Raw genomic sequence first — 26,291 nt, 5'->3', positions numbered from 1 at the left:
TATACCTTCTTTCTCCGAGTCAAGTGATGTACACATTACAACAAGTTGCTGGCGAGGATCCGACGTAGGCGAGCCGTAAAACCCTTTCAATTGCTACAGCGACAATTGTTGTTAATACATGATGGGGCTATGTAAGTTTTGCTCAATCAATACTTTAAAGTTTTTAATGCATAATTAAAGGTGTAACACAGTTCAACCGATTCGTAAATAGAAAAAAAAGAAACCAACCTAAGGAGTTATAAGAGAAATCATATTACCAAAAGAAGACAAAGAAGGGAAGATCATTAAAGAGTGTAAAGAAATCTCTATTTTCCACTTGCATTAACACAAAGCTTTAAGTGCATTATCTCTAGATAATACAAAAAGAGAGAATCCAGAAAGTAATTGCCAAAACCCAGATCAAGTAATTTATCAGGCGATGAGGTTTCTAGGGAGTGTGTAATAATTGAACTTAATTTACTTCAATTTCCTTGCCCTGTCGAAGTATTAGTGCGGCCAAAGGCGGGACGATGATGGACGGAGAAATGTGGCACAAGGGATTTTTTATTTTTTCTATTATTATTATTCTATAAATTATAGCCTCGGAAGGAGGGAATAGCGATAGACAGACGGAGAAAGTGAGAATGTAGCGTTGTAGGAAAAAAAAGGGGGGAGAGTCGTGCAAACATAGAGTGGGCATATTTATTACGAAGCAAAGATAATAAAATGAATACAATAAAATGAGAATTGTTAATTAGGGGAGGGCGTGCAAAGTTGCACAAAGCGGATGTGTGATTTGAAAGTCACGGGGGCAACTTACGTAATTAATTAAATAAAGACAACTAAAAAAATAATAACACACAAAATGACAACGACAACGACAACAAGGGAAGAAAACTTTTTTTTTCTCTCTCTTTCTCTCTGATTTCTCGTTGTCCAACATTTTTGCTCTCTCTGTTTTTTTTATTTTATTTTATTTTATTTTATTTTTTTCTGTTCACAGACACACCCACTCTCGCTCGCTCGCTCCATACAGTGAGTTCAATTTCTATTCCTCACATACTTTTTTTTTTCTCACACTTTCTTTTTTTTGGTTTTGTTGTTTTTTTTTTTTTGAAAAAAGACTCTCTAGATTATTCAAAGAAAATCACTTTATAAAGGTATGTTAATAGCTATTACAAAGAGTTAATTGAATCATTATGAACAACTTTGACTGGATGATTACTGGGAATTGACGATTGAATTGTGTTGTGTGTGATAAAAAGTATGTGAGTAAATTTTTTTTTGTTTGTCGAATCGTTGATTTGATTTCCTATCCCCTGATTTGTCCCTCAAATTTCTTTGTTTTTTTCCATTGATTTCACAGCTCAAATTTAATAGAGTAAAAAAGTATGAACTTTATGATTAGATCATTTAATTTTACATCTATAAATTACAATTCGATTGATTGGATATCATGGGATTTTATTTTTTACAACCAGTACAAATTTTCGCCTACTACAATTTTCCATTTTTTTTTCTTTCACCGTTGAATGTTATCTTGTCACTGTTTTTTTTTCTCTTTCAATACTGTGAGAGCAAATGTTTGTTGTTTGTGTTGTCAGATTTTTTTGAACCAATCTGCACGACATAGTTAATTCTTTTTTTTCGTCGGCTGACTGAGGCAAAAAAAACCAACACTCAAGGTGAATTGAATTTTCTTTTTTTTCCCCTTTGGACGAAGGTCAACTAAACCATTATCTTGGTTATATTACTTTCATTTGGAATTTTATAATAGGAATATTTTGATTTATTCGAATTGATTCAAAGTCTATTGCATTGAGTATGTGGGATAATATTCTAAATATATTTGGAAGAATAAGTTTGATCTAGGTCGTCAAGTATTGTACACTGGTCGGAAAATTCCCACAACAAAAGTGATAGAGAGAGAGAGAGTCACACAGATCTCCGCCAAGTTGTTCATATTCAATTGACACCAAAAAAAAATTATATGAGGAAAAAAAAAACAATGAATGATTAATACTAACTATCTTTTTCTTTCTATCTAGTTCATCTGAAGAAATACATCTCAAATTCTACATTTCTAAGACTAAAGAAGAATTTTTTTTTTACATTCATATATAAACTACAAAGAAGAAAATGCCTGCCTCCCGTGAAGATTCCGTTTACCTTGCTAAATTAGCTGAACAAGCTGAACGTTATGAAGAAATGGTTGAAAACATGAAAGCCGTTGCTTCATCCGGTCAAGAATTGTCTGTTGAAGAACGTAATTTATTATCTGTTGCCTACAAGAATGTCATTGGTGCTCGTCGTGCTTCTTGGAGAATTGTTTCTTCTATTGAACAAAAAGAAGAAGCTAAAGGTAATGAAAACCAAGTTGCTTTAATTAGAGACTACCGTGCTAAAATTGAAGCTGAATTGTCCAAAATTTGTGAAGATATTCTTTCAGTCTTGACTGATCATTTGATTTCATCTGCTCAAACAGGTGAATCTAAGGTCTTCTACTACAAAATGAAGGGTGATTACCACAGATACTTGGCTGAATTTGCCATTGCTGAAAAACGTAAAGAAGCTGCTGATTTATCTTTAGAAGCTTATAAGGCTGCTTCTGATGTTGCTGTCACTGAATTACCACCAACTCATCCAATTAGATTGGGTTTAGCATTAAACTTTTCTGTTTTCTACTATGAAATCTTGAATTCCCCAGATAGAGCATGTCATTTGGCCAAACAAGCTTTCGATGATGCTGTTGCTGATTTGGAAACCTTGTCCGAAGATTCCTACAAAGATTCTACTTTGATTATGCAATTGTTAAGAGATAACTTGACTTTATGGACTGATTTGTCTGAAGCTCCAGCCGCCACTGAAGAACAACAACAACAATCAAGTCAAGCCGCAGAAGCTCAACCATCAGAAGCTAAAGCTGAATAGATTGTATAAGTTTTATAGTTTATATTTCTTTTTTGGTTTTTGATTTTTCGTTTTTTTTTTTATTACTTGTTTACTTGTTGTCTATAATTATTTGTATTGTATTTTCATGTTGTTTATCTTTGTCGTCAAAAAAAAAATATATACTTACACATAAAAAAAAATTTTTCCCTTCCAGTGGGTGAACATTCTTTTGCTATACAATTCTTATTTAGTTGTTACGCGCGTGTATTATTTTTTTTTTACAACCAACTAACTAAGAGACAAGGGCGTCAACCACAGATACACACAATAATTGGCACAATACACACGACTAACAAACCAGAGTGTGAGAATGAGAGAGAGAGAGAGAGAAAAACTTACAACCAAAAAAATTGAAACAGAGCGAGACAGCCAAAAAAAAAAACACCAAAAAAAAAAATCTTTTTCCCCTTGAATTTTCTTTTCTAATTTTCATATTCATAGAATCATTTCCCATTGATTTTTTTTTTAATTCTTTTTGGGATCTATTTTATTCGACTAATCTAATTATATATAAATCATGCCAGAACCAGTTGGTATTGCAAATTTACCAAATCAAAGGTATGTATTTAAGAAAGAAGAGGAGCAGGGGGTTCAAACAGGGGACAGACCAAAAACAACACGATCAAAAAGAAAAAAAAAACAAATATTTAAAAACAAAACAAAAAATTTTTTTGCTGTCTCGTCTGTTTGTCTGTTTGTCTGTTGGCTTGTTTGACAACCAATTATTTTAAGAGGAATACTAACATGATGTTTAAGATATAAGATTGTTTCCAATGAAGGTGCCACTTTTACTATTATGGTAGCTGGTGAAAGTGGGTTGGGTAAAACCACTTTTATCAATACCCTTTTCCAAACTTCATTAAAACCACATCAAGATCCAAATCAAAGACATAATAAATTTACAACAGCTCATCAAACTGTTGAAATTGATATTGTTAGAGCTATATTAGAAGAAAAGAATTTTAAAATTAGATTAAATATCATTGATACCCCCGGTTTTGGTAATAATGTCAATAATCATGATTCTTGGGTCCCAATTATTGATTTTATTGATGACCAACATGAATCATTTATGAAACAAGAACAACAACCTTCAAGAATTTCTAAAAAAGATTTAAGAGTTCATGCATGTCTTTATTTCATTAGACCAACTGGTCATTCTTTAAAACCATTGGATATTGAAATTATGAAGAAATTATCTACTAGAGTCAATCTTATTCCAGTTATTGCCAAAGCTGATACTTTATCACCTCAAGAATTGGATATTTTCAAAACTAGAATAAGGGAAATCATTGAAGCTCAAGACATTAGTATTTATACCCCACCTTTAGAATTGGATGATACTGCCAGTGCAGAACATGCCAAACAATTGATTGAATCCATGCCATTTGCTGTCATTGGTTCAGAAGAAGAAGTTGAAGTTGGACCAGGTCAATTTGTTAGAGGTAGAAAATACCCATGGGGTGTTGTTGAAGTTGAAAATGATCAACACTGTGATTTCAAGAAATTGAGAAGTTTATTATTGAGAACAAATATGTTGGATTTGATTTTATCAACCAATGAATTGCATTTCGAAACTTTTAGATCACTTAAATTAGGAGGTGAAGAACAAGAAACCAATGAAGAAAATGAAGGTGCTGAAGAATTGACTAATGAAAAGGGTGAAGTCGTTAAGAAACCTTCTAATTCTAAGAAACCAAGAAGATTACATAACCCTAAATTTAAAGAAGAAGAAGATGCATTAAAGAAATTCTTCACTGAACAAGTTAAAGCTGAAGAGCAAAGATTTAGACAATGGGAAACCAATATCATTAATGAAAGAAATAGATTGAATCAAGATTTGGAAGAAATGCAATCTAAATTGAAGACTTTGGAAGAGCAAGTGAAAAAATTACAACTTGCTAAACGTTAGATTACAATAGTCTATTTGTTGCTAGATTTGTTTATACTGGTTTTCTATAATTATTATTAACGTCTTTCTATCTAGGGAATGACATTTAGGATTGGTTTTTTTTCTTTCTTTCTTTTCTTGTTCAATTTTATTACTTTTCAAAATACCTCTATATATATATATATATACATCCTTACTTCTCTCCTTGTTCTAATTCTTAAATATTATTTTGCTAAATCTGTATAGTAATGTTTTATATATACAATTCAAAAATTAAAAATCGAGCTTTTATAAACCAAATGAATCACGTGTATGTGCGCACGTGGTTAATAGAAGAGAAGAAAAAAAATTTTTGATTCCGGAGCAATGAAATTTTTTTTCCTTTTAAAAGGTGAAGCGAAAAAAGAAAAATAAAAATTTACATATGCATGGTTATCGGCGCCCTGAGTTTAAATTTATTTGATTAATTTCAATACTTCTTTAAGAGATCTATTCATCATTGATCAACTCTGACATTTATCCGTTTGTTATGTATATAAAAAATGTCTAATTCATATAATAATTCAACATCGGCATCACCATCAGATCAACAACCATCATCATCATCTGTACCAGCACCAGCACCAGCACCAACACTGAAATATAAACGGAATTACCGAGCATGTTTAAATTGTCGATTACGTAAAGTCAAATGTGATTTAGGACCAGTTGATAACCCCCATGATGGAAAATGTGCTAGATGTTTAAGAGAACGTAAAGATTGTGTTTTTGTTGAAAGTAAACGTGGAGGATCAGCTAATGTTATTAATGGGAAACGTAAAAAACAAAAATTACAAATGATGGTGATGACTACTAATGATGATAATTTAAATAATGGAAATGAATTAGGAGGAGAAGGAATTAATAAATTACCTGGAGTTAAAAGTATTTTACAAACTGATGATGTCGAAAACAATAGGATAGATGGTGGTAATGAATTTCATGGAAGAAATAATCAAGGGAATAGAAATGAAACTCAATTGCCTCCAATATCAAATCAAAGACATGGATTAAATAATAATAATAATAATAATAATAATAATACTCCAGTGAAACAAGACAAAAGAAGAAATAATGAATTTTCAACTATGGAAAGTGCATTGGTATTTTTGGCTAATGCAGCTGGAGAAATAGCTAAAGCTGATGAAAGAGATAATATTGATGCACAATCAAAATATGAACAAATTGAAGCTGCTGTTTCTAAAAGTCATAGAAATAGTTTAGATGCTAATAATACTAATGGCATAAATCAAAATAATGATGATAATGCAACAACAAGTAATATTAAAGCAAGTCAAAGTAATACACCAGTTTCAAGGCCAAATAGTGCTAACCTAGATCAACCTCAACAACAATCTCCAATAATAATAAATCAATCATTTTCACAAACTATTCAAACAGAATCAATTGAAGAAACTCAACCAACAACAATTCCACCATATATTAAACCATCAATTAGAAAAAGAATGATTGTGCCGCCGGCAGAAAGTGGACAAGCAGTTAGACCTAAAGGATCGAATAAATTATCAAATATTGATTATATTGGACCACCACCAAGAGGAATTTTAACAGAAGAAGAAGCAGAAAGATTAATTAATTTATTTTTTTCAACTATGCATCCTTATTTCCCACATATTCCTAAATTTCTTCATTCACCAAAAGTTTTAGCAAATTATCCAATTTTATTATGTTCTATTTTAACTATATCTTCAAGATATCATCCATTTGAAAATGATAAACCAACAAATAAATCATCTACAACTGGTAGTTCTACTGGTGCTGTTCCTCGACATTTTGAAGTTCATGATCGATTATGGTTATATGTACAAAGATTAATTTCTCAAACTGTTTGGGCTGAAGCAAGCACTAGAAGTATTGGTACAGTATTTGCATTTTTATTATTTACTGAATGGAATCCAAGGGCTATTCACTGGAGATGGTCTGATTATGCAAATAAGGCAGACGAATCAAATGACAATGAATCTGGTTCAAGTGTACCACCACCATCTGCCTCTTCTTCTTCCTCCTCTTCCTCTGGTAGTACCACTAGTAATAACAGGAATAGTTCAGCAGCTGCTGTTGCTGCTGCAAGTACGGCATCTACTGCTCAAACAACCATGAATGCATTTGGAGTTGAAGGAGGACAAGAAGGAAGTAATAAATTTGCCGGATTAGGAGCTATGAGAAGAAGTCATCGTATGGCATGGATGTTGATTGGATCAGCAGTTAGATTAGCTCAAGATATGGGATTTATGGAAATTAGTGCTAAAACATTTTTAGCTACCCATATTGCTGAAATCAATTCCGTGATGAATATTAGTAGAAGATCAATGTTGGCTAATTCATTAAGTGAAGTTGATTTAGATGAAGATGATATTACTGTTGAAGATATGGAACAACTTGAAGCTAAAGATGATGATGATTATAAAATTTTACAAATGAATGAAGAACAAATTAAACGATTATCTCAAGAATATGTATTAAAATTTACCAAATCACAAAAGGCAACAATTGAATTATTACAAATTATGTCATTAGGTCATGAATCATTATATGGTTATAAAGCTCAATTGGGTCAACTTACTCATCGACAAACATTATCAGTATTGAATATTTTAAGTCCATTACTTAATAATTGGGGTAAGAAATATAAAGAATTTTTAATACCATCCAATCATAATAATGGAAGGTTAGCTAAATTAACACCAACATTACCCCAATATTGGTTGAGACCAGATTGTAAAGTTGTTCAAGAAATTCAAGAAACCATTGAAAGGGAAACATTTATTATTGAATATAATTATGTTAAACTTTATATTTATTCATTAGCATTAAACACAGCTAGTAATTCCAATTTAAATTCCAATTCAAAAGAATCCAAAAAGATTAAACTTGATGAATTATCAAAATCTGCTAAATATATTGAACAAGCATTTGCAGCAGCTAATGAAACATTAAATGCAGCACATAGAATTCATCGATTTAAAATGTTAAGATTTATGCCAGTTAGATTATTAACTAGATTTATTAGAGCAGCAGCATTTATTGTTCAATGTCATTTAACAATGACAGCTCAAGAGAATATTTCATTAAGTGTTTCAAGAATAACAATTGATGAAATTATTAAAAGTACTCATAGAGCAGCTATGACATTAAGAGAATGTTCACCTGATGAATTACATTTATTATCAAGATATTCAACAATTTTAATGGTTTTATATTCTGAAATGAAGGCTAAAAAGAATAAAAAAGATGGTAATCCAGATGAATTTGATTTAAATAATTATTCAACCCAATCTAATACTACTACTACTACTTCTAATACTATAAATAATAATCAATCGAATAATGCTATTCCTTCAAAAGAATATAGACAATCACTTGCTCAACAAGATCAATATCATCAATCACTAGTACAACAACAAGTTCAACAAACTGTTCAACAACAACTGCAACAATATAATCAATCAATTAATATTAATCAAGTTGTCAATTCAAATGATAATATAAATGGTTCAATTGGTAACAATAATCAACCATTACTGTATCAATCTTCAAATCAACAACTGCCTCAAGATGGATTTTCTAATGATCAACAACAACAACAACAACAACTTTTACCTGATGATTTTATATTGGATTTTAATTTTGATGATTTTGTAGGTGATGGTTTCCAAAATATTGTTGATTTATGGAGTTATTTTCAATAAATTATGACGAATTTCTCTATCTGTGTATATTATATATATATATATATATATATAAGTGTGTACTTTCTTTGTTATTGTTTTAGTTATCCCATGATTGTATAAGATTAATTAATGATATATAAAAATCTCTATAATTGATGTTATTATTATCTTGCTGTTGTTGATGATGATGATGTTGTTGTTGTTGCTGATTGAATAAGTTATTTGTCAATTTATCAAATCCTTTTAATGTAGAAGTATAACTTTCAGGAAGATAAGGAATTGAATTAATTGGATTATTTAAATTTGAAGATACTTCTAATGAACCATCATCTTGTTCTATAATATTTGATGATTGTGTTGTTATTGGTGGTGGTGGTGGTGGGGTGGGAGAAGTATAAGGAGGATTTGTATAATAATCAACATAATCAAATATAGTATTTTCAATATTACAATTATTTAAATCAATTGGATTTGGAATTAATGAATTAATTTGATAAAGTTTTTCCATTTTCAATTTTGCATTTATATTTCCCATATTAGCCATGAATTTTAATAATGAAATTCCTCTAAATAATTGTGGTGGATAAATTAAATTATCTTCATTTATCATTGGTGTTATACCAATACCACAATTACAACCACTGTTGTTTACATATGCTATTATTAACATCATTATTGCAGTAAATAAATGTTGACTGTCCCAATATCCCAATATGAAAATTTTATTATTTGTATAAAGTCTTGATATTATATCAATGGTAGCGCAGGATGTGAAAATACTTTTTGATAAAGTTTTATTTATCGCATTCAAATTGTCCAAAATGAATGAAGAATTGTTAGAAATAGATGTTGCTGTTGGTAGTGATGATGATGATGATGATGATGATGATAGTGATGATGTGTTGGTATTGCTTATTATTACTGATAATAATGGTTTTGAAATCAGAATAATTAATTGATGATAACGTAAGAATAAATTTGCAATTGTTCTTCTTGATTGATTTAAATAATTCAAATTTTTAAATTGTAATAAATAAGGAATTTCAAAATTATCAATTAATTCACTATTTGAATTCAAAATGTTTTCAAGTAATTGTTTTTGATTGAATTGATTAGTATTAATATATTTAATTGAAAATGTTCTATTATTTGGGCCATAAATTAATCGATTAAATTTGGCCACATATTTAGTTAAATGAACATTTAATTCTAATGTATTTAAATCAAAAGATTCAATAATTCCTTCATTATTAGTAGTTTCATCATCATCTAATGGATATATATCTTCACATGGTAAATTAACATCAGTATCAGTATATTGTAAATGAACTGATTTAGTACTCCAAGTAGTATCAATAACAAATATAGTCCACCAAAGTCGTTTCATTTTTTCATGAATTATTTTTAAATTATGAATTTCTAATGATGATTTATTTGAAATATCCAAGATTTCTTTATTTCTATGATAACCTTGACAAACCGCTGATCTTGTGGCAATACCAAAAAAATTATAAACAGTATTATATCTAGCAAGATTAGCTGAATATAATCCTAATAATAAACCACATTGAATAAAAGTAATACACATATTTGGTCTAGTTAATCGAAATAAATGTTCAGCATATTGATAATATTCTAAACCAGGATATTTATTTTCATTATCAGTATCTGTAGTATTAACATTGAGTAATTGTTCACCAAATGCAATTAAAATGAAAAAATAACAAAGTGAAATTTGAGTTATTGAAGGAATATAATTTGGATTTGAAATTTGTAATGATAATTCATGAACATTATTTATAAGTGGTTGAATTTCATTTTTATCAATTAAATAAAATTCTTGATTATAAGTATAATATACTTTTTCAATTAATATTAAACAATATGATTTATCAGGTAATCTTTTCAAACATTTATTAACTAAATTGAATTGAATTTCATAATTTTCATATTCATTTTCAAAGAAAAACTTTAAATTATCTCTAATTATAAAACTATTCATCGTAGTTTCTGTGGTGACTGTTGATGATGATGATGATGATGTTGATGTTGTATTAGACAATAAAGAAAGTTGATTTTCTAATTGTTGAACTTTTTCATGTAATTTATTCAATTCAGAATCCATAATGACGATTTTTCGATCTTTTTTAGGATATTTACATAATTCAGGTTTGTTTATATTCTTACAATTGGAACAAGCTGGTTTTTCTCCTGAACATTTGATTTTTGATAATTTACATCGTGTACAAGCATAATGATGACGTCCATAAACTTTTAAAGGTTTTGGTTTTTCAATTCTATTAGAAACATTGATATTCTCCATGATTTGTTTGTTTTGGGATTGCAATAATTAAGGACAGACAGGGAATGATTAGACAATTGAATAGGTGGTTGACACTTGAGTATTTACAGGTTGATGATGTCTAAGTTGAAAAGGAATTTTTTTTAGTTTTTAGTTCTTAGGTTTTAGTTTTTAGTTTTTAGTTCTTACTGAATGTAAATGAATAATTTTTTTTTTTTGTTTTAGTTTTAGTTTTGTTGTTGATAATGATGAAGATGATGAAGATAGAGAATGATTAGTTGAAGTGTCTTTGTTCTTCTGGTAGTTAATGTCCACAGCAGTGTTGAGATATTGAAAAGGAATGTTTGTTGTTGTGGGAGTAGTAGTAGTTGTTGTTGATGATCATGAGAAGAGGAAACAATATGGTTTGTAATAATATCACCTGGCTGAATATGATAATTAAGTAATGATGAATTTACGAAGAAATTTCAAAATCAAACGTGTGGATCTTACGTAATCAATACTTTTAAACCCCTCGTGATCACAAACGCATGACTTTGATTTTTACGAGCATTGTTCCGAATGTGACACCAGTTTCACCAAAAAACAGAGATGATTTATGGATGAGTGAATAGGAGGTCAAAGACTCAATGTTGATCGTGTGTGTTTGTTTTTTTTTATTCATTGGGGAATGATAAATCAAAGATCTTTTCAAAATTCTGGGACAAGCTTTATGCTGTAGAGTAACACGAAGAATCAACCTACATGAACAATAATCCAGATTGTGTCAATTTAATCGAAATATCAAGAAATAAGAATATTCAGGAATGTGTCTTCTTTGTGTGTATATAAACTTGATATCTTTTCTTCTCAATTAATAGGCTTTATACCGGTTCGTATTCTAAACAAGAGTTGATAAGAAGGAGAATGATATTCGAGCTGATTAAAGTATAATAATAGCCAGTGGTTATGAAGGTTAGGCTTAACATACCTTGAAGTTATTTCTAAATATAGAAATTCATTATTATAGAAAAATTAAGGAGGAAGAAGTTGACTAAAAAACAAATAAAAAAGACATCCTGTGATTATTTGGTTGAAGATCAAGTCAAAATTATTGCAAAATCTTTGAAATTATCAATATGTAAATTGCCCTTCATGTGGGAAACAACCCGACTATTCCATTGTTCCTCATAACCGAATAATTGTTTGTTATTGTTTTTACCTCTGATTCTATTGATGATAATCAACTTTTCAGTTGATAAATCCGGTGATATTATTCTAATTCAGGATATAAGCCCACATAAACAGAGAAGCTCGTGTTTTGTCACCGAAGTTTCCTGACCTGTAAGTGTATAAGGATCTGTCGGATAACCTGTGTCCATCGCCGGTTATGTAGACCATCAATGTCGTGCACCACCAACTTTACTGCGCGACATTGTTGAATTTACGCGGTGTTCAAACTTTTTCTTTTCTCCTTCGAGGCGGGAAGCGTACGACATTTTTCCTTTTTTTTTTCTTAGTTCAAAAAATTTGGCATAGCCTACTTTTGTTTGTGTCTGAATTTGTGTCACCGTCGATTTCCGAGGGTAGTGTACAATTGCAAACAAATCAGTTTGTGAAAAATTTAATTTTTAGATTGAGAGAAATTAAACTAAGATTACATCTGGAGGAAGGATGTAATGTGAGAGTATCTGTAGTGATTAAAAACGAGTGAATAATTATTGATCGTGTATGATTGGTCAATTGATTTAAGTTGGTGGTAGTAAATAATATATAGGGGTAGTGTGGTGTCTATGACATCAAATATTGCAAGCAATAATACTAAAAAAAGAAATTTGACATGTTGAACAAATTTCACTCAACAAGGCGGTGATTCTAATAGCAAATGAACAAGGTTGATTGAGTGATTGGATGGATCAAGGAAATATATATAAAAAATAGTGGAGATATATTAAAATATCATGTTCCATTGTGTAAGAATGATTCAATCCCTGTGTGGGATCATCCACCATCATCATTCAAGAACTATAGATCAACCAGCCATCTTTTAGTTTTTATGCTAGAATTGTAATTGTATTCTATTCTGTACATCACAAGAATTTCAACATTTCCTTCTTCTTTTTCTTCTTCTGTTCTTTTCCCCTGGAATCAGATCAAGAAATGGCTGGTTGATTTTTACGTAACTCTTTTGTACTGAATACACAGTTTTTCTTATTTTCTTTTTGGTTAAATGTTTTTAATTACTAATCCAAATCAGGTAATTTTTAATTTTTGTTAATTTATGTTTTGTTACTTAAGACAAGAAAATAATAATGATAGTAATAATAATAACTAACTAACTAAATTAAATTTTATCACGATCTACACATTCATACATACACATGTGCATTTACTCAAACCTCTTTCTGCCATGATCATTGGTATCACCTGAAAAACAAAAACCCATAAACATGGGGAGCATAAACCAGTAGAAATAGAAGAAGAAGCAAGTGTTCATGACGATGATGCTGGTGATGGAATACACAAAATTTGTGAAATACAAGAGAATGTAACTCTCTTGGTACCTTATATACAACAAATGAAATTCTTCACCTAAATAATGATCTACACAACAATTTTCATTAAACAACAACAACAACAAAAAAAAAAATAAAGGGGAATATGGTGAGACTAATAAATGAAACAAAATAGTTTGAGAGACTAAACGATTTTGAAACAAATTAATTGTCTTAGTTTGAAATTTAGGGTTTGAAGTATAGGTTTTGAATCTAAATCAATGAATCAACTGTGTCTTGAATTGATCCGATTAACACTCTCCTTAAGCAATTTTACTCCTCTTCATCCTCAACACACACTAAAACCCCTTTCGAGAAAAATTGGATTCACAGTATAAACTTGCAAAGACCATGTTATTTTTAGAAATATAGATCAATCCAAGTCAATAAAAAAAGAAAAAGAAAAAGAAAAGAGCAACTATTACAAAACACTCAAGGCGATCCTTTTAATTAGGGACAAGAGTTTAATTCAGGTACGGTGGAATTCACACACAGACACACACACACGCCCATGTGGATACATAATGGGCTGAACAACAATAATAACAATAATGATGATAAAGAATTCGGGTGCCGTTGCTCTCTTACATATTTCGTTGTAAAGTAGTGAATATTATCAATGGTGGAGGATCTAATAAAGTTTGTGTGATAAGGATTTAATCAATAGAATGTTTTCAAAAGAGGAAACCCGACTAAAAAAAAAAATAGTTCTGCTACATGTAAATAGCTTATCGTCAAATCGGTATCAAATTTGAATTGACGAAGTAGCATCAACAACAACAACAACGACGACATGGGCTGTGGGTTTTTTGTTTTTTGTTTTCAACGATGAAAAGTTAGTTGGATTTCTAGCAAACAAACAATGGGTGTGAAATCAATTAATGTTTTCGCTCTGTGCGTCCCGAGGGGGGCAAGAGACAAAGTGAGGGGGGCGTGTACCTGTAAGAAAATTTTTCACCGAAACAAAAAATTCAGCATAGACACATGGATATGAACATCTGGCAATAACTGCTGAGATGAATGGTACAATTCTAGAATTGAATAAACTGAGGATTATTAGTGACGATGATGATGTTGATGATGTTATTGTAAATGTTGTGTTCACAGTAGTTGCTGTATTAGTGATGGCTGATTCTCTATTTTATCACACAATCAATTCAAATCAATTGATGAGGTTACCATATTTAGGAGGAAAAATAATATGGTACAAAATAAGATTATTTACACCACACATGTACACAATAATGGGGATAAACAAAGCATAGACTAAAAAATATTGAACAACAATTTTAAAAAAAAAAAAAAATTTAAACCTAAGCGTAAAATGCAAAGCAATATAACCTCAATGAAAAATTGAAAAGCAATGATATAGGGGGGCCCGAGCAAAAATGCCATTTAAACAAACCAGGAAATGCTTGATTCATCACTTACTACAATTCAAATCCATAGGAGTGTATGATCATAATAGTTGAATAGTTACCTGAGGGATGTAGGACTAACCATCGCCTGGTGTATATAGTAGAAGATAGTGGCTTAATATATACCAACTAACCAGTGGATGGATTACATTCTAGCCGGAATTCACAATTGGTGATTTGTGTAATGTGCACGACGGGCTAAAAATAAATTGACCATTACACAAAACAACCAAAAAGGAAAAACGAAAAATAAATTTTGGTTGACGGAACACGACCTAGTACACAGACAATAATTCATTAGACAACCAATTGAAGGAATAGAGATATAGTTCATAGTGAAATGGAAAAGGTATAAATAGATTGAAATATTTCCCACTTTTTTTTTTAATCATCAAAAATTTTTTTTTTATATTTTTTGGATTTTCCTTCTTTTCATATTCCAATTTACTTTATTAGAAAGGAGAAATCATTTTCATTGAATTTTTTTTATCTGTCTATCTAATTAATTAAATTTTTTTTTTTTACTTTCGTTATTTCAATTCATTCTTCATTATCTTCCACTATTTTTTTCATCTAGTTTTACCACTTACCAACCAATTCCTAACACATCTCCCTTTTCATACACATATACTCATTGAAATATAGAAATGCAATTCAAAAATATTGTCACTATCTCAGCTATTGCTGGTTTGGCTTCTGCTGCCAATAGTATGTATTTCCTCGTCTATTATTACTAACTAATTTACTAGCAACACTTTTCATTCAAATCAAATAGAGAACATCATTCACAATTAATGGAAAATAGGTACAATTGGAATTCTTAACCGAGTCTTATTCCAATAAGTACTATCAACTATTCAATGGGAATAAATTTACTACAATCGAGATTTTTCACTATCACACCATTTTTTTTCTGGTCTGATCTTGCAATTATTATCTACGTGGATTTCTAATTGTGGCTGGCCATTAAACAAATAATGAAGATTTTACTTCCTTATAATTTTTTGGTGATGTGTTGAATCGATTCTCGTCCCTGTTGTTACCTATTCTTATCTTTGGTGTCTGTGTCAAAAGTGTGTTGGGAATTAGCATTGTTAATCATTCAACATTCTCAACCACATTTTTCATTGGAGATCAAATAATTCCCAAAATTTTTTTTCTTGGTACAGACACGCAAATATAAGCGAGATTATTTGGGTCGACATTTCTGGTGTGAACACGACACAAACAGAATTGGTTAGTATTTTATTTTGTCCATTTTAGGCAAAAATTCGGTTAGGAGTTTAATTGGCAATTGTACACGACAATTGTTTACCTTTTGAATTTTTATTTATTTTATTTTATTTTGTGAATGATTGAATGAATGAATTGGTTGTAAAAGTGTTGCAAAGAAATTATATAACCGATATTAGAAACACAATACTAACTATTGCTTCTTTTTTTTAATTTTAGACTCAACTTTGACTAATGCTACTCCAACTGCTTCATCTGGTTGTTCATTCAAAGATTTCACCGCCACTGCTTCTGCTCAAGTTCAACAAATTGCTGCTTGTGCTACTGCTGTTGGTGATGTCACCATCCAAGGTGACTCTTTTGGTGATATCCAATTGACCGGTTTGGAACAATTCTACGGTGACTTGCATGTTAACAATGCCACCAAAGCCGTCACTGTTAATGCTCCAACTTTACAATTGGTTTCTGGTGAATTGGAATTCAACGGTAACACCATCTTGTCCAGTATTAACTTGGCTCAATTGACCACTGTTGGTTCTTTGAACTTGAATGCTTTGCCAGCTTTGGAAGATCTTGGTTTGGCTTCTGGTTTGACTTCTGCTGAATCCGTTGTTATTTCCGATACCGGTTTGTCTTCATTGTCTGGTATTGATGTTTACCAATTGCAAACTTTTAACGTTAACAACAATGGTAACATTGATTCCATTGATTCTGGTTTAAGAGAAGTTACTGACACTCTTGATATTTCCTACAATGCTGAAAAAGTCGATGTTAGCTTCCCACAATTGAAGAGTGCCAAGAACATTGTTTTGCAATCCATCAACTCCATTTCTGCTCCAAACTTAACTGCCACTAACGGTTCTGTTGCTATTTCTTCTTCTTCTGTTGAAAAAATCAAGTTTGCTCAATTGACCAACATTGGTAGTTCTTTGACTATTAACAAGAATGAAGATTTGACTGATTTGGAATTCCCTAAATTGACTACTATCGGTGGTGCTTTGAACATTGCTGATAACGATGATTTGAAATCTTTCAGTGGTTTCCCAGAATTGAAATCTATTGGTGGTTCCGTTAACATTAACGGTACTTTTGACAATGGTACTTTTGAATCCTTGACCAGAATTGCTGGTGGTTTCACCTTGAAGACTGATGGTGACTTGTCTTGTAGTGCTTTCAACAAATTGAACTCCAACGGTGACGTTAGAGGTGACAAATTCCAATGTGAAGACAGACAAACCACTTCTTCTTCATCTTCTAAGAAATCTGGTTCATCCACTGCTACTGATTCATCTTCCGATGAAACTGATTCATCTTCTTCTGGTTCTTCTGATTCCTCAAGTTCCGGTTCTTCTTCTTCATCTTCTTCATCTACTAGAAATGCTGCTTCTTCTAACACTGGTAAATTGGCTTCTGTTGTTGCTGCTTTTGCTGGTGTTGGTATTGCTTTATTCTAAGTTTAGAATGAAATCAATATAACTTACGACAAAAATAAAATAATATAAAAAAAAAAATTAATCATACATAATTAATATTTAAATTTTGGGTTTAGAGATATATAAAAGAAAAAGAAAAACTTTTTTTAGAAAGATGATCTAAAGTTCAAGGGAAATCAAAGATGAATGAGAATTATCATTGTTATTATTTAAAAAAAGATTAAGGAAAAACCAAAAAAAAAAAAAAATCAATCAACAACTTCTGTTTTGTAGTTATCAAATTTATTTGCATTATTAATGTTTATTAACTGTTGTATTTAGTTAGATGTATAATTTATTTTCTTTTACATGCGAAACTAAAGTATAAATAGACAGTTATTTTAATTATTATTTATTTTAAGTGTTACAACTTGGATTAATGGTTGGTTGGTTGATTGAACAAATTTGGTGATAATTTTTTGAGAAACGACAACTGGTAGCACCGACACCAAAAAAAAAAAACAAAATAATTTAAGGAGAAGAACCTTTTAAACCTGGTGACTAAATTCAATGCATAAATCTCCCCATAATTTATGCAACACGAAGGAACGGGAGAAGGCGGATTAATCCATAGTCATATGATGATGAATATTAACATGTCTATTTTCTATAACATCTATATGTATGTATATATATGTGTGTGTGTATGAGAGTCTCTGTATCTATTTACAAATCATCAGAAGTGATTGAGACAATTTTATCAACTTCTAAAGCTTTAGCAATTTCTTTAACATATAAATCAGCAACATCGTCTATTTTTGGTTCAATACCAAGTTGCTCTTTAATTGAAGTAGCTCTTTTATTTTTCAAACCACACATTTCAAAAGTATTTAAATATTTTAAATCAGGATTAATATTTAAACTTATACCAAAATCAGTTATACCATGACGTACTCTAATACCAACACTACCGATTTTTAAATCATCATTTATCCAAATACCTGGATTATCAGTTAATATAGTATTCAAATTATAATTATCTTTTAATACATTTTGAGCACTTTTTAATAATACATTATTAACATAACATTTAGTTGATAATTTTTCAAAAGATTTTAAATCAAGTACTAAATAAGCAACAAGTTGTCCTTGTCCATGCCAAGTAACTTGACCACCTCTATCTAATTGATAATATCGACTACCTAATTTTTTAAAATTTTCAATATCAATTTCATTAATTTCATTTTTCAGTCTTAATCCACCAGCATAAACATTATGAAATTCAAATGTGAAAATAGTAGGTGAAGGTTGTAAAGAATGAACTTTACGTAATAAATTGGGATCTTTCAATTCATTTCTTCTTTGCATTCTACGAACTTTAGTTTCTAAAGTTTTATAATTTAAATGACGATCAGCAATGGTTTTTTGTACATTTAAACCATGTTGAAATGTTGAAATTCCTGAGAAATGAACATGCTTTAATAGGTTATATCCTGGACGTATGGTATGATATGTTCGTAAGAAAGTAAATGCACTGGATGTAGGTGTAGCTAACGACATGTTCCCGATCATTATTTTGTTGGTAAAAATAGTTGATGATTACAATTGATGAAAAATTTTTGTTAGTTGTAATTAAACGGTACGAATCGGAACGGAGGAGGAAAACAGAAAAAGACAAAACAAAGAGAGAAATTTTTTAATTACCGAGGGACAAGTGAAGTGAAAATCTGGCGATATTTATATTCACAGGTTTCATATTAAATACAAAGCCATCAAGTGATATCGACAACGATGAGCAATAACAGCAATAGTAACAGACGACCTAAAAGTATTTCTTTTAAACCGCCTCGACCATCAACGGCCATCACTTCGACTAACGTGATTAGTTTTAACAATGGTCATAACACCCATAATAGTACCATTGCGACAAGTAGTAATGCAACAGTTAGACCAACTAATACAGCGTCATCTTCATCATCATCTATTTCATCATCATTAACACCATCATCATCATCATCTCCTAATAACATCAAGAAAGATTATCGAAGAAGTAAGAAAATCAATGAATTTAAACTCAAGAAAGAATTACCAACCACCACCACCACTAATGTAACAACACCGATTACTAATACCACCACATCGTCGTCAACATCATCACCATCTAGTATCATAAATGATGAGTTTTCAAATAATCAAATTGAAGAATTGAATTTTTTATATCTGATTTATGTTCCAAATAAATATTTAATCAAGAATAATAAGAAATCGATTAAAAATTTAATAATTCATTTACCTAAATTAATCCCATCTCAAAATCAATTAAATTTAATAATTCATGTATTTTTATCTTCAATAATGGTTAAATTTATAAATTCATGGTATTTAACTAAATTAAATACATCAAATTTAGAATTTTTAAAAGGATTATATGATGGTTTAATAATTGAGTTTATTAAAGATTTAATATCAAGAATTTCAAAAATTAATATATTAGATTTATCAAATCAATTGATTAATATTCTTAATGATCATTTATCAAATTTAATTGAATCATCAGATTATTCAAGACCATTTCCTTATAAATTTCAAAATGAATATTTTGAATTATGTGATAATGAAAATAATTTAAAATATGATATTAATAAAGAAAAGAATATAAATGATTTAAATATTGATTATTTATCAAATTCTCATATATTATTTCAAAATGATCCTGTTAATTATTATAGAATTTTAATTAAACAAATTTTATTAGTCACATTTCAAGAAGAAGAAGAAGAAGAAGAAGATAATGATAATATTGAATTGAATCCATTTAGTTCGAAAATTTCAAGTGATTTAATTATTTTAATTGTTGGTGATTTGGTAATTGGAAATATAGTTGATAAATTATCATCACTGGACTTTATATTTAATAAAATGAATGACATATTGGATTTGTTATTAATTGAAAATGAACCAGTTCCAATTGTACCTGTTGATAAGAATAAACCAATATCTCAAAGAGTTAGAGATTGGATTTATGGAACTTATACAAATTTAACTAAATTAATTGTATTATATCATGGTAAAATTAAAAATACTCCATTAAATGAATCAACTATAAATGATGAATTTAATGTTTTTGAAAGTTCAGTGTTTTCATTAATTGAAACGATATTTAATTTTCTGAAAAGAAAACCAATCCTATTTAATATGATTAAATCATTGAAAACGCTTGTTCTATTGAATACTAAATTAACTTCATCTATAAATAAGATAATTACAAGATATCTTGAAAATAAAATTAATGAAAATATAACAGAAGAAAGGTTATCTAAAATTATAAATGATTTAAGACTTGGATTGTTTTATAATGATAATAGTAACCAACCACAAGAAGATAAACCAAATGTTACCATGGATGAATTAATTGAAAAATTTATTAAATTAAACAAGAAATTATCATCAATTATAGATATTTCATATAAAGATGAAACTGAACAAGATTTAAGAAATTCAATCAAGCTGGTTTTGATTATATTTCAAGATGACGGGGAATACTTAAATAAAGGAATGAATAAATTGTTGATTATTCGATTATTAGACTGTATAGTAGGTAATTTATATGATATATAATGTGTGTAATGTGTGTTTTATAATTCTTCATTGTTAATTCACCCAATCGTGTCGTTTTTTTTTGCAATCGTTTATTCATTCATTCGCAATCGTATGATATTCAACCAAACAAAGGGAGAGAAAAAAAAATTTCAACCACCATCAACAACTACCATCAACAACTACTACTATACATCTACCATCACTGAGCATAATGTTGAGAACAGCGATTAGAAACAATGTACAAGTATCTCAAAAGAGAACTTATATTATGTCAACCATTGCCAGCACATTTCTTGGTTCAATACTTTTCTCCAAGAATAACCAATTAGCTTCAAAAATGGAAAATGGAGAATTACACATGCCAAAAGATCCAACTCTTTCATATTTGAATAATAATAATAGTAATAATCAAGCAGAACCATATTTTAAAAGAAGAGAACCAGATTATCCAGGACATGTACCATTATATAATTATGAAAAATTTTTAATGTTTTTAGGATCAAGTATTGGATCATTTTTTCATCCTGAAGAAAATAAATATATTGTTGCCCTTGGAGAAAGTACAGCAATTGAACCAATTTTGAAAAAATTACAAAAAACAATGTTATCTGATGAAATAGGTAGACAAATATTAAAAGAAAAACCAAGAATAACTTCAACTTCTTTAAATTTAGATTATTTACGTTCATTACCTGATAATACAATTGGTAAAAATTATATTAATTGGTTAGATAAAGAAGGTGTTAGTCCAGATACAAGAGTTCAAGTTAAATATATAGATAATGAAGAATTAAGTTATATTTTTCAAAGATATAGAGAATGTCATGATTTTTATCATGCTATAACTGGATTACCTATTATTATTGAAGGGGAAATATCAGTTAAAGTCTTTGAATTTATGAATATTGGTATACCAATGACGGGATTAGGTGCTTTATTCGCTCCATTAAGATTAAAATCAAGTCAAAGAAAAAGATTAAGAGAAATTTATTATCCTTGGGCCATTAAAAATGGTATTTATTCAAAACCTTTAATTAATGTTTATTGGGAAAAGATATTAGAACAAGATGTTGATGAATTTAGAAAACAAATGGGAATTGAAACTCCTCCTGATTTAAGAAATATGAGAAAGGAATATTTTGCCAGAAAGAAACTTGAAAAACAAGGTAAGTTGTAATAGTCTTACCTGTGTGACTATGTGTATATATAAGTACATGAAAGAATAATTTAATGTGTTTATAATGTTTTTTTTAAAAAAATGTTTAGCGGCTTTGCACGTGACATTGGAATGCGGGAGGGGAGGGGGTTGTGAGTGTAAGAAAGGTCATCGTAAACTCGCGATAGACTTTTTTTTTAGGTCCAAGCCTCGTACCAGCCTCGTTCGATCACACCTTTTTTTTTTGGTTCCATGCATTTTGTCATTCCTCGACTGGAAAACAAAAGAGAGATAAACACACAGATGGATGGATGAGTTTGAAATTTCAGTTTCATTTAAAAATGGCAACCAAATGGCAACCACAGCAAAAAAAAAAAAAAAAAAAATCACAACACAACACAACAACTCTATTTTGCTATCAATTGATTATCGTAATCACCACCATAGGACAATAAACAATGTCTCAATTATTGTATAAATACTTCTTACAGAAGGTATGTTATCAGTATATAATCAACACAGTTACATCATCACTGATACTAACTTATTTAGACACAACTTGACCAATTGGTTACTTTTGGAGATGCTCAACAGGACCCTTATTTTGAAGAAATTCCTGAAAATGAACTTCATTTTTATCAGAAAAAGGGATCTAAAAGAAGAAGAAAATTGCCTAATTTTATTCCTGATCATGATTTAAAAGTATTAACCAGTGTTAAAAATCGTGCTTATAGATTAGATTTACAATTGAGTTTATGTGGGATAAGATTAGGTTGGGCAGGTTTAATTGGATTAATTCCTTGGATTGGTGATATAATTGCATTGTATTTTGCGTTACAATTAGTTAAAAAGGCTAAAACTGTTCAAGGGGGATTACCAAAAACTTTGGAAACAGAAATGATGGCCAATGTAATGTTTGATTTTGGTATTGGGTTAATTCCTATAGTTGGTGATTTCATTAATGTTTTATATAAATGTAATTCAAGAAATTTTGTCTTATTGGAGAAACATTTAGTTAAAAAATATGGAAACAAAGAAACAATCCCCGTAGCTGCCAAGTCCAAAAATGGTAACAAAGGAATACCTGCGCCTGCAACAACAACAACAACAACAACCAGTCCTGCTGGTACTACACAACCTTCAACAAACCGACCAGTACCTCCTCCTCCTCCACAGAATGTATCAACACCAGGAACATACACTAACGACCGTATTCACGAAGTCAACAATCAAGTATGATCACACACACATATACATACAAATGACATGTACCACTTTTATAGTTTATCAAATTCATATTCTAGGACATTTAATCTTTGTTTAAAATCTAATATAAATTGATCCAATTGATCCAATTTCAAAAACTCCATCTCTAAATTATTCACCATTTTGAGTAAATCATCAATTTTTTCATAATTGTCAAATAATTTCAATTGATCATTTAAATATTCTTGATTGATTTGATATTGTTTTGATAGTACAGCTTGATATGTTTGTTCTGTTAATGTATTGATATAATCACTAATTTTATACATTAAATAATCATAACTTAATGACAATTTACGTAATTCCAATGGATCAGGATCACTATTTGACGGCACTGGAGAGACCGGTCCTTCTTCTTCATTAGGAGCATGTTCTTCTGGGAGTGGTGATGTCACCTCAACGGATTGTTCTTCCAGTAGTAATCTTTCATTTTCATGATCTGACATCTTGTTGATTAATGTTGTAAACTTGATTCTTGGGTTGCCAATTGGTTGTTAAAGTTTTTTTTTTTTTTTTTGTGAATATTCTTGTCTGCCTATGTCTGTGTGTCTGTGGTTGTATAATGGTTATTGTATGGCACGCTTTTTATCCCATTGCACACTACTACCCTCCTCCTCCTTCTTTTTCTTGCGGAATTTTTTTTTTTTTATTTCTTTTCTCTCATTTAAAATTTTCGGCATACTTTGGAAATTCAACTTGCAATTTTGGACGACATTCGAAAAAGATAGATCATTCTTACTAAACACTTTATCACGAACAACAAGAACAACCATATAATTATACATTTATATACATATATATATATTAGTACATTGGTCTGAATAATCATGTCTTCTTCTTCATCATCCTATTCATTGGATAAGATCAATCCAAAGTTATTAAGAAGAATTTACAGAGCTTGTAGACCAACCAATGATGAACCAAATTTAGCATTGAATTTAGAAATTTGTGATTATGTTAATGCTAAAAAAGGGTCAGCACCAAGAGATGCAGCCATTGCTGTTGTTAAATTGATTGCTCAACGAGATCCCCAAATTAGTGAATTGGCAATTGCTTTGTTAGATAATTTAGTTAAGAATTGTGGATATCCTTTTCATTTACAAATTCTGAGAAAAGAATTCTTGAATGAATTGGTCAAAAGATTTCCTGAAAGACCTCCAATGAGATATACTAGAGTTCATCGATTGATTTTAGCCCAAATTGAAGAATGGTATCAAACTATTTGTCGTACTTCAAAGTATAAAGAAGATTTTGGTTATATTAAAGATATGCATAGATTATTATCTAATAAAGGTTATGTTTTCCCAGAAGTTAAAGTTGAAGATGTTGCTGTTTTAAATCCAACTGATAATTTGAAATCTTTAGAAGATTTACAAAAAGAAGAAGCCATTGTTCATTCTGCTAAATTACAAGAATTGATTAGAAGAGGTAGACCTCAAGACTTACAAGAAGCTAATAAATTGATGAAAATTATGGCTGGATTTAAAGATGATAATGTTCAAGAAAACAAAAAACAAATTCAACAAGATATTATTAGATTAACTAGAAAAGTTGAAATTTTAGGTGAAATGTTGACTTCAATTGAAAGTCAAGGTGGTAAAATTGATGATAATTCCGATGAAGCAATTATTGAATTGTACTCTGCTGTTAAAAGTTCTCAACCAATTATTAATAAAATGTTGGAAGAAGGAAATGAAGACGATGAAGAAGGTGTTCATAAATTATTGGAATTGAATGATAATGCCAATAAAGTGATTAACAAATTCCAATTATTAAGAGGTGGAAATGTTGCTGAAGCAAGTAAGATTAAAACTGGTTCAGCTTCACAAGAATTGAATTTGATTGATTTTGATGATGAACCTGAAGATGTTTCTGCTTCAAAAGAACAAGGTTATACTGATTTATTAAGTGATTTATCTAACTTGACTTTTGGTGAAAACAATGCTAATACTTCTAATGCTATTGGTTCAAGTGGTGCTCAAGTTAATCCACTTAATTTATATGGAGCTGGTGGTTCAATTTCTTTAGGTAACAATTCAGGATTTGCTACTCCAACTCCACCTGTTAATCAATTACAACAACCAACCCCAACTTCAAGACCAAATACTACTGCATCATCTAATTTTGACTTGTTGGGTGATTTGAATTCCCCATCTCCACAATTACAATCCAATACTGCTGGTGTTGCACCACAATCATCATCATCAGCATCAAACTTTGATTTGTTGGGTGATTTAAATTCTCCATCTCCTCAATTACAATCAAACAAACAATTAGATCCATTTGCTTTACAATTCCCATCATCTACACCAAGTCGAGTCACTACTAATAACACTGGATATTCTAAAATGATTCAAGTTGCTCAACCAGGAGGTATTTTAAAAATTGAAATTGGAGTTCAAAATTCAACTTCAACTTTATTACAAGGTAAGATTTTATTCAGTAATTTACAAAGTTCAAGTGTTTCTAATTTAACTTTTTTAATTGCTGTTCCAAAAAGTTGTAAATTAGATTTACGCCCTCAAACTAGTGATAAAATGTTTGGATTTACTAATCATGGTATTCAACAAGATTTCCATATTGAAAATCCTCAAAGCAAACAATTGAAAATTAAATGGAAAGTTGAATATAAATATAATGGTGAATCTAAAGAAGATACTGGTGTCAGTGTTTTAGAATAAAGAATCATTTAGTATTATTTGATTATTTGTATAGTATTATTAAGAAGATCAAATATAAATAAAGTAACGTTAAAAAAAAGATTGTTTTTACTAAACAATATTTATTCAAATCGAAATATATATATAAAAAAGGAGA

The 26,291-nt window shown here is 29.9% G+C and overlaps 9 protein-coding genes across 9 annotated transcripts; 6 read left to right on the top strand and 3 right to left on the bottom strand. All coding sequences in view use genetic code 12, as the record gives it.

Annotated features, from left to right (window-relative positions):
* Positions 1 to 2,118: 2,118 nt before the first annotated feature.
* On the top strand, positions 2,119 to 2,910 carry BMH1 (14-3-3 family protein; the record flags this gene model as incomplete). Its single annotated transcript, XM_002550441.1, has 1 exon — positions 2,119 to 2,910. The coding sequence occupies one exon, from the start codon at positions 2,119 to 2,121 to the stop codon at positions 2,908 to 2,910; it is 792 nt and encodes a 263-aa protein (XP_002550487.1).
* Positions 2,911 to 3,727: 817 nt separating this feature from the next.
* On the top strand, positions 3,728 to 4,843 carry CDC12 (septin; the record flags this gene model as incomplete). Its single annotated transcript, XM_002550440.1, has 1 exon — positions 3,728 to 4,843. One exon carries the CDS (start codon positions 3,728 to 3,730, stop codon positions 4,841 to 4,843), a length of 1,116 nt encoding a protein of 371 aa, XP_002550486.1.
* Positions 4,844 to 5,364: 521 nt separating this feature from the next.
* On the top strand, positions 5,365 to 8,571 carry ARO80 (Aro80p; the record flags this gene model as incomplete). Its single annotated transcript, XM_002550439.1, has 1 exon — positions 5,365 to 8,571. One exon carries the CDS (start codon positions 5,365 to 5,367, stop codon positions 8,569 to 8,571), a length of 3,207 nt encoding a protein of 1,068 aa, XP_002550485.1.
* A 79-nt stretch (positions 8,572 to 8,650) lies between these two features.
* CTRG_04782 (Zn(II)2Cys6 transcription factor) lies at positions 8,651 to 10,876 on the bottom strand (the record flags this gene model as incomplete). Its single annotated transcript, XM_002550438.1, has 1 exon — positions 8,651 to 10,876. The coding sequence occupies one exon, from the start codon at positions 10,874 to 10,876 to the stop codon at positions 8,651 to 8,653; it is 2,226 nt and encodes a 741-aa protein (XP_002550484.1).
* Positions 10,877 to 18,178: 7,302 nt separating this feature from the next.
* CTRG_04781 (lipoyl(octanoyl) transferase) lies at positions 18,179 to 19,024 on the bottom strand (the record flags this gene model as incomplete). The annotated part of the gene is made up of 1 exon (XM_002550437.1): positions 18,179 to 19,024. The coding sequence occupies one exon, from the start codon at positions 19,022 to 19,024 to the stop codon at positions 18,179 to 18,181; it is 846 nt and encodes a 281-aa protein (XP_002550483.1).
* A 219-nt stretch (positions 19,025 to 19,243) lies between these two features.
* Positions 19,244 to 21,070, top strand: CTRG_04780 (uncharacterized protein; the record flags this gene model as incomplete). Its single annotated transcript, XM_002550436.1, has 1 exon — positions 19,244 to 21,070. One exon carries the CDS (start codon positions 19,244 to 19,246, stop codon positions 21,068 to 21,070), a length of 1,827 nt encoding a protein of 608 aa, XP_002550482.1.
* A 193-nt stretch (positions 21,071 to 21,263) lies between these two features.
* Positions 21,264 to 22,229, top strand: COQ4 (ubiquinone biosynthesis protein; the record flags this gene model as incomplete). The annotated part of the gene is made up of 1 exon (XM_002550435.1): positions 21,264 to 22,229. One exon carries the CDS (start codon positions 21,264 to 21,266, stop codon positions 22,227 to 22,229), a length of 966 nt encoding a protein of 321 aa, XP_002550481.1.
* A 1,256-nt stretch (positions 22,230 to 23,485) lies between these two features.
* On the bottom strand, positions 23,486 to 23,920 carry CTRG_04778 (uncharacterized protein; the record flags this gene model as incomplete). Its single annotated transcript, XM_002550434.1, has 1 exon — positions 23,486 to 23,920. The coding sequence occupies one exon, from the start codon at positions 23,918 to 23,920 to the stop codon at positions 23,486 to 23,488; it is 435 nt and encodes a 144-aa protein (XP_002550480.1).
* Positions 23,921 to 24,301: 381 nt separating this feature from the next.
* GGA2 (phosphatidylinositol 4-phosphate-binding protein) lies at positions 24,302 to 26,155 on the top strand (the record flags this gene model as incomplete). Its single annotated transcript, XM_002550433.1, has 1 exon — positions 24,302 to 26,155. The coding sequence occupies one exon, from the start codon at positions 24,302 to 24,304 to the stop codon at positions 26,153 to 26,155; it is 1,854 nt and encodes a 617-aa protein (XP_002550479.1).
* Between the last annotated feature and the right edge of the window lie 136 nt (positions 26,156 to 26,291).

The sequence above is a fragment of the Candida tropicalis genome, assembly GCF_000006335.3.
Source record: "Candida tropicalis MYA-3404 genomic scaffold supercont3.6, whole genome shotgun sequence".
In the NCBI taxonomy this organism is placed as follows: Eukaryota; Fungi; Ascomycota; class Pichiomycetes; order Serinales; family Debaryomycetaceae; genus Candida; species Candida tropicalis.
Note: the sequence above shows the minus strand (reverse complement) of the source record. Positions and strands in the feature narration are given on the sequence as shown.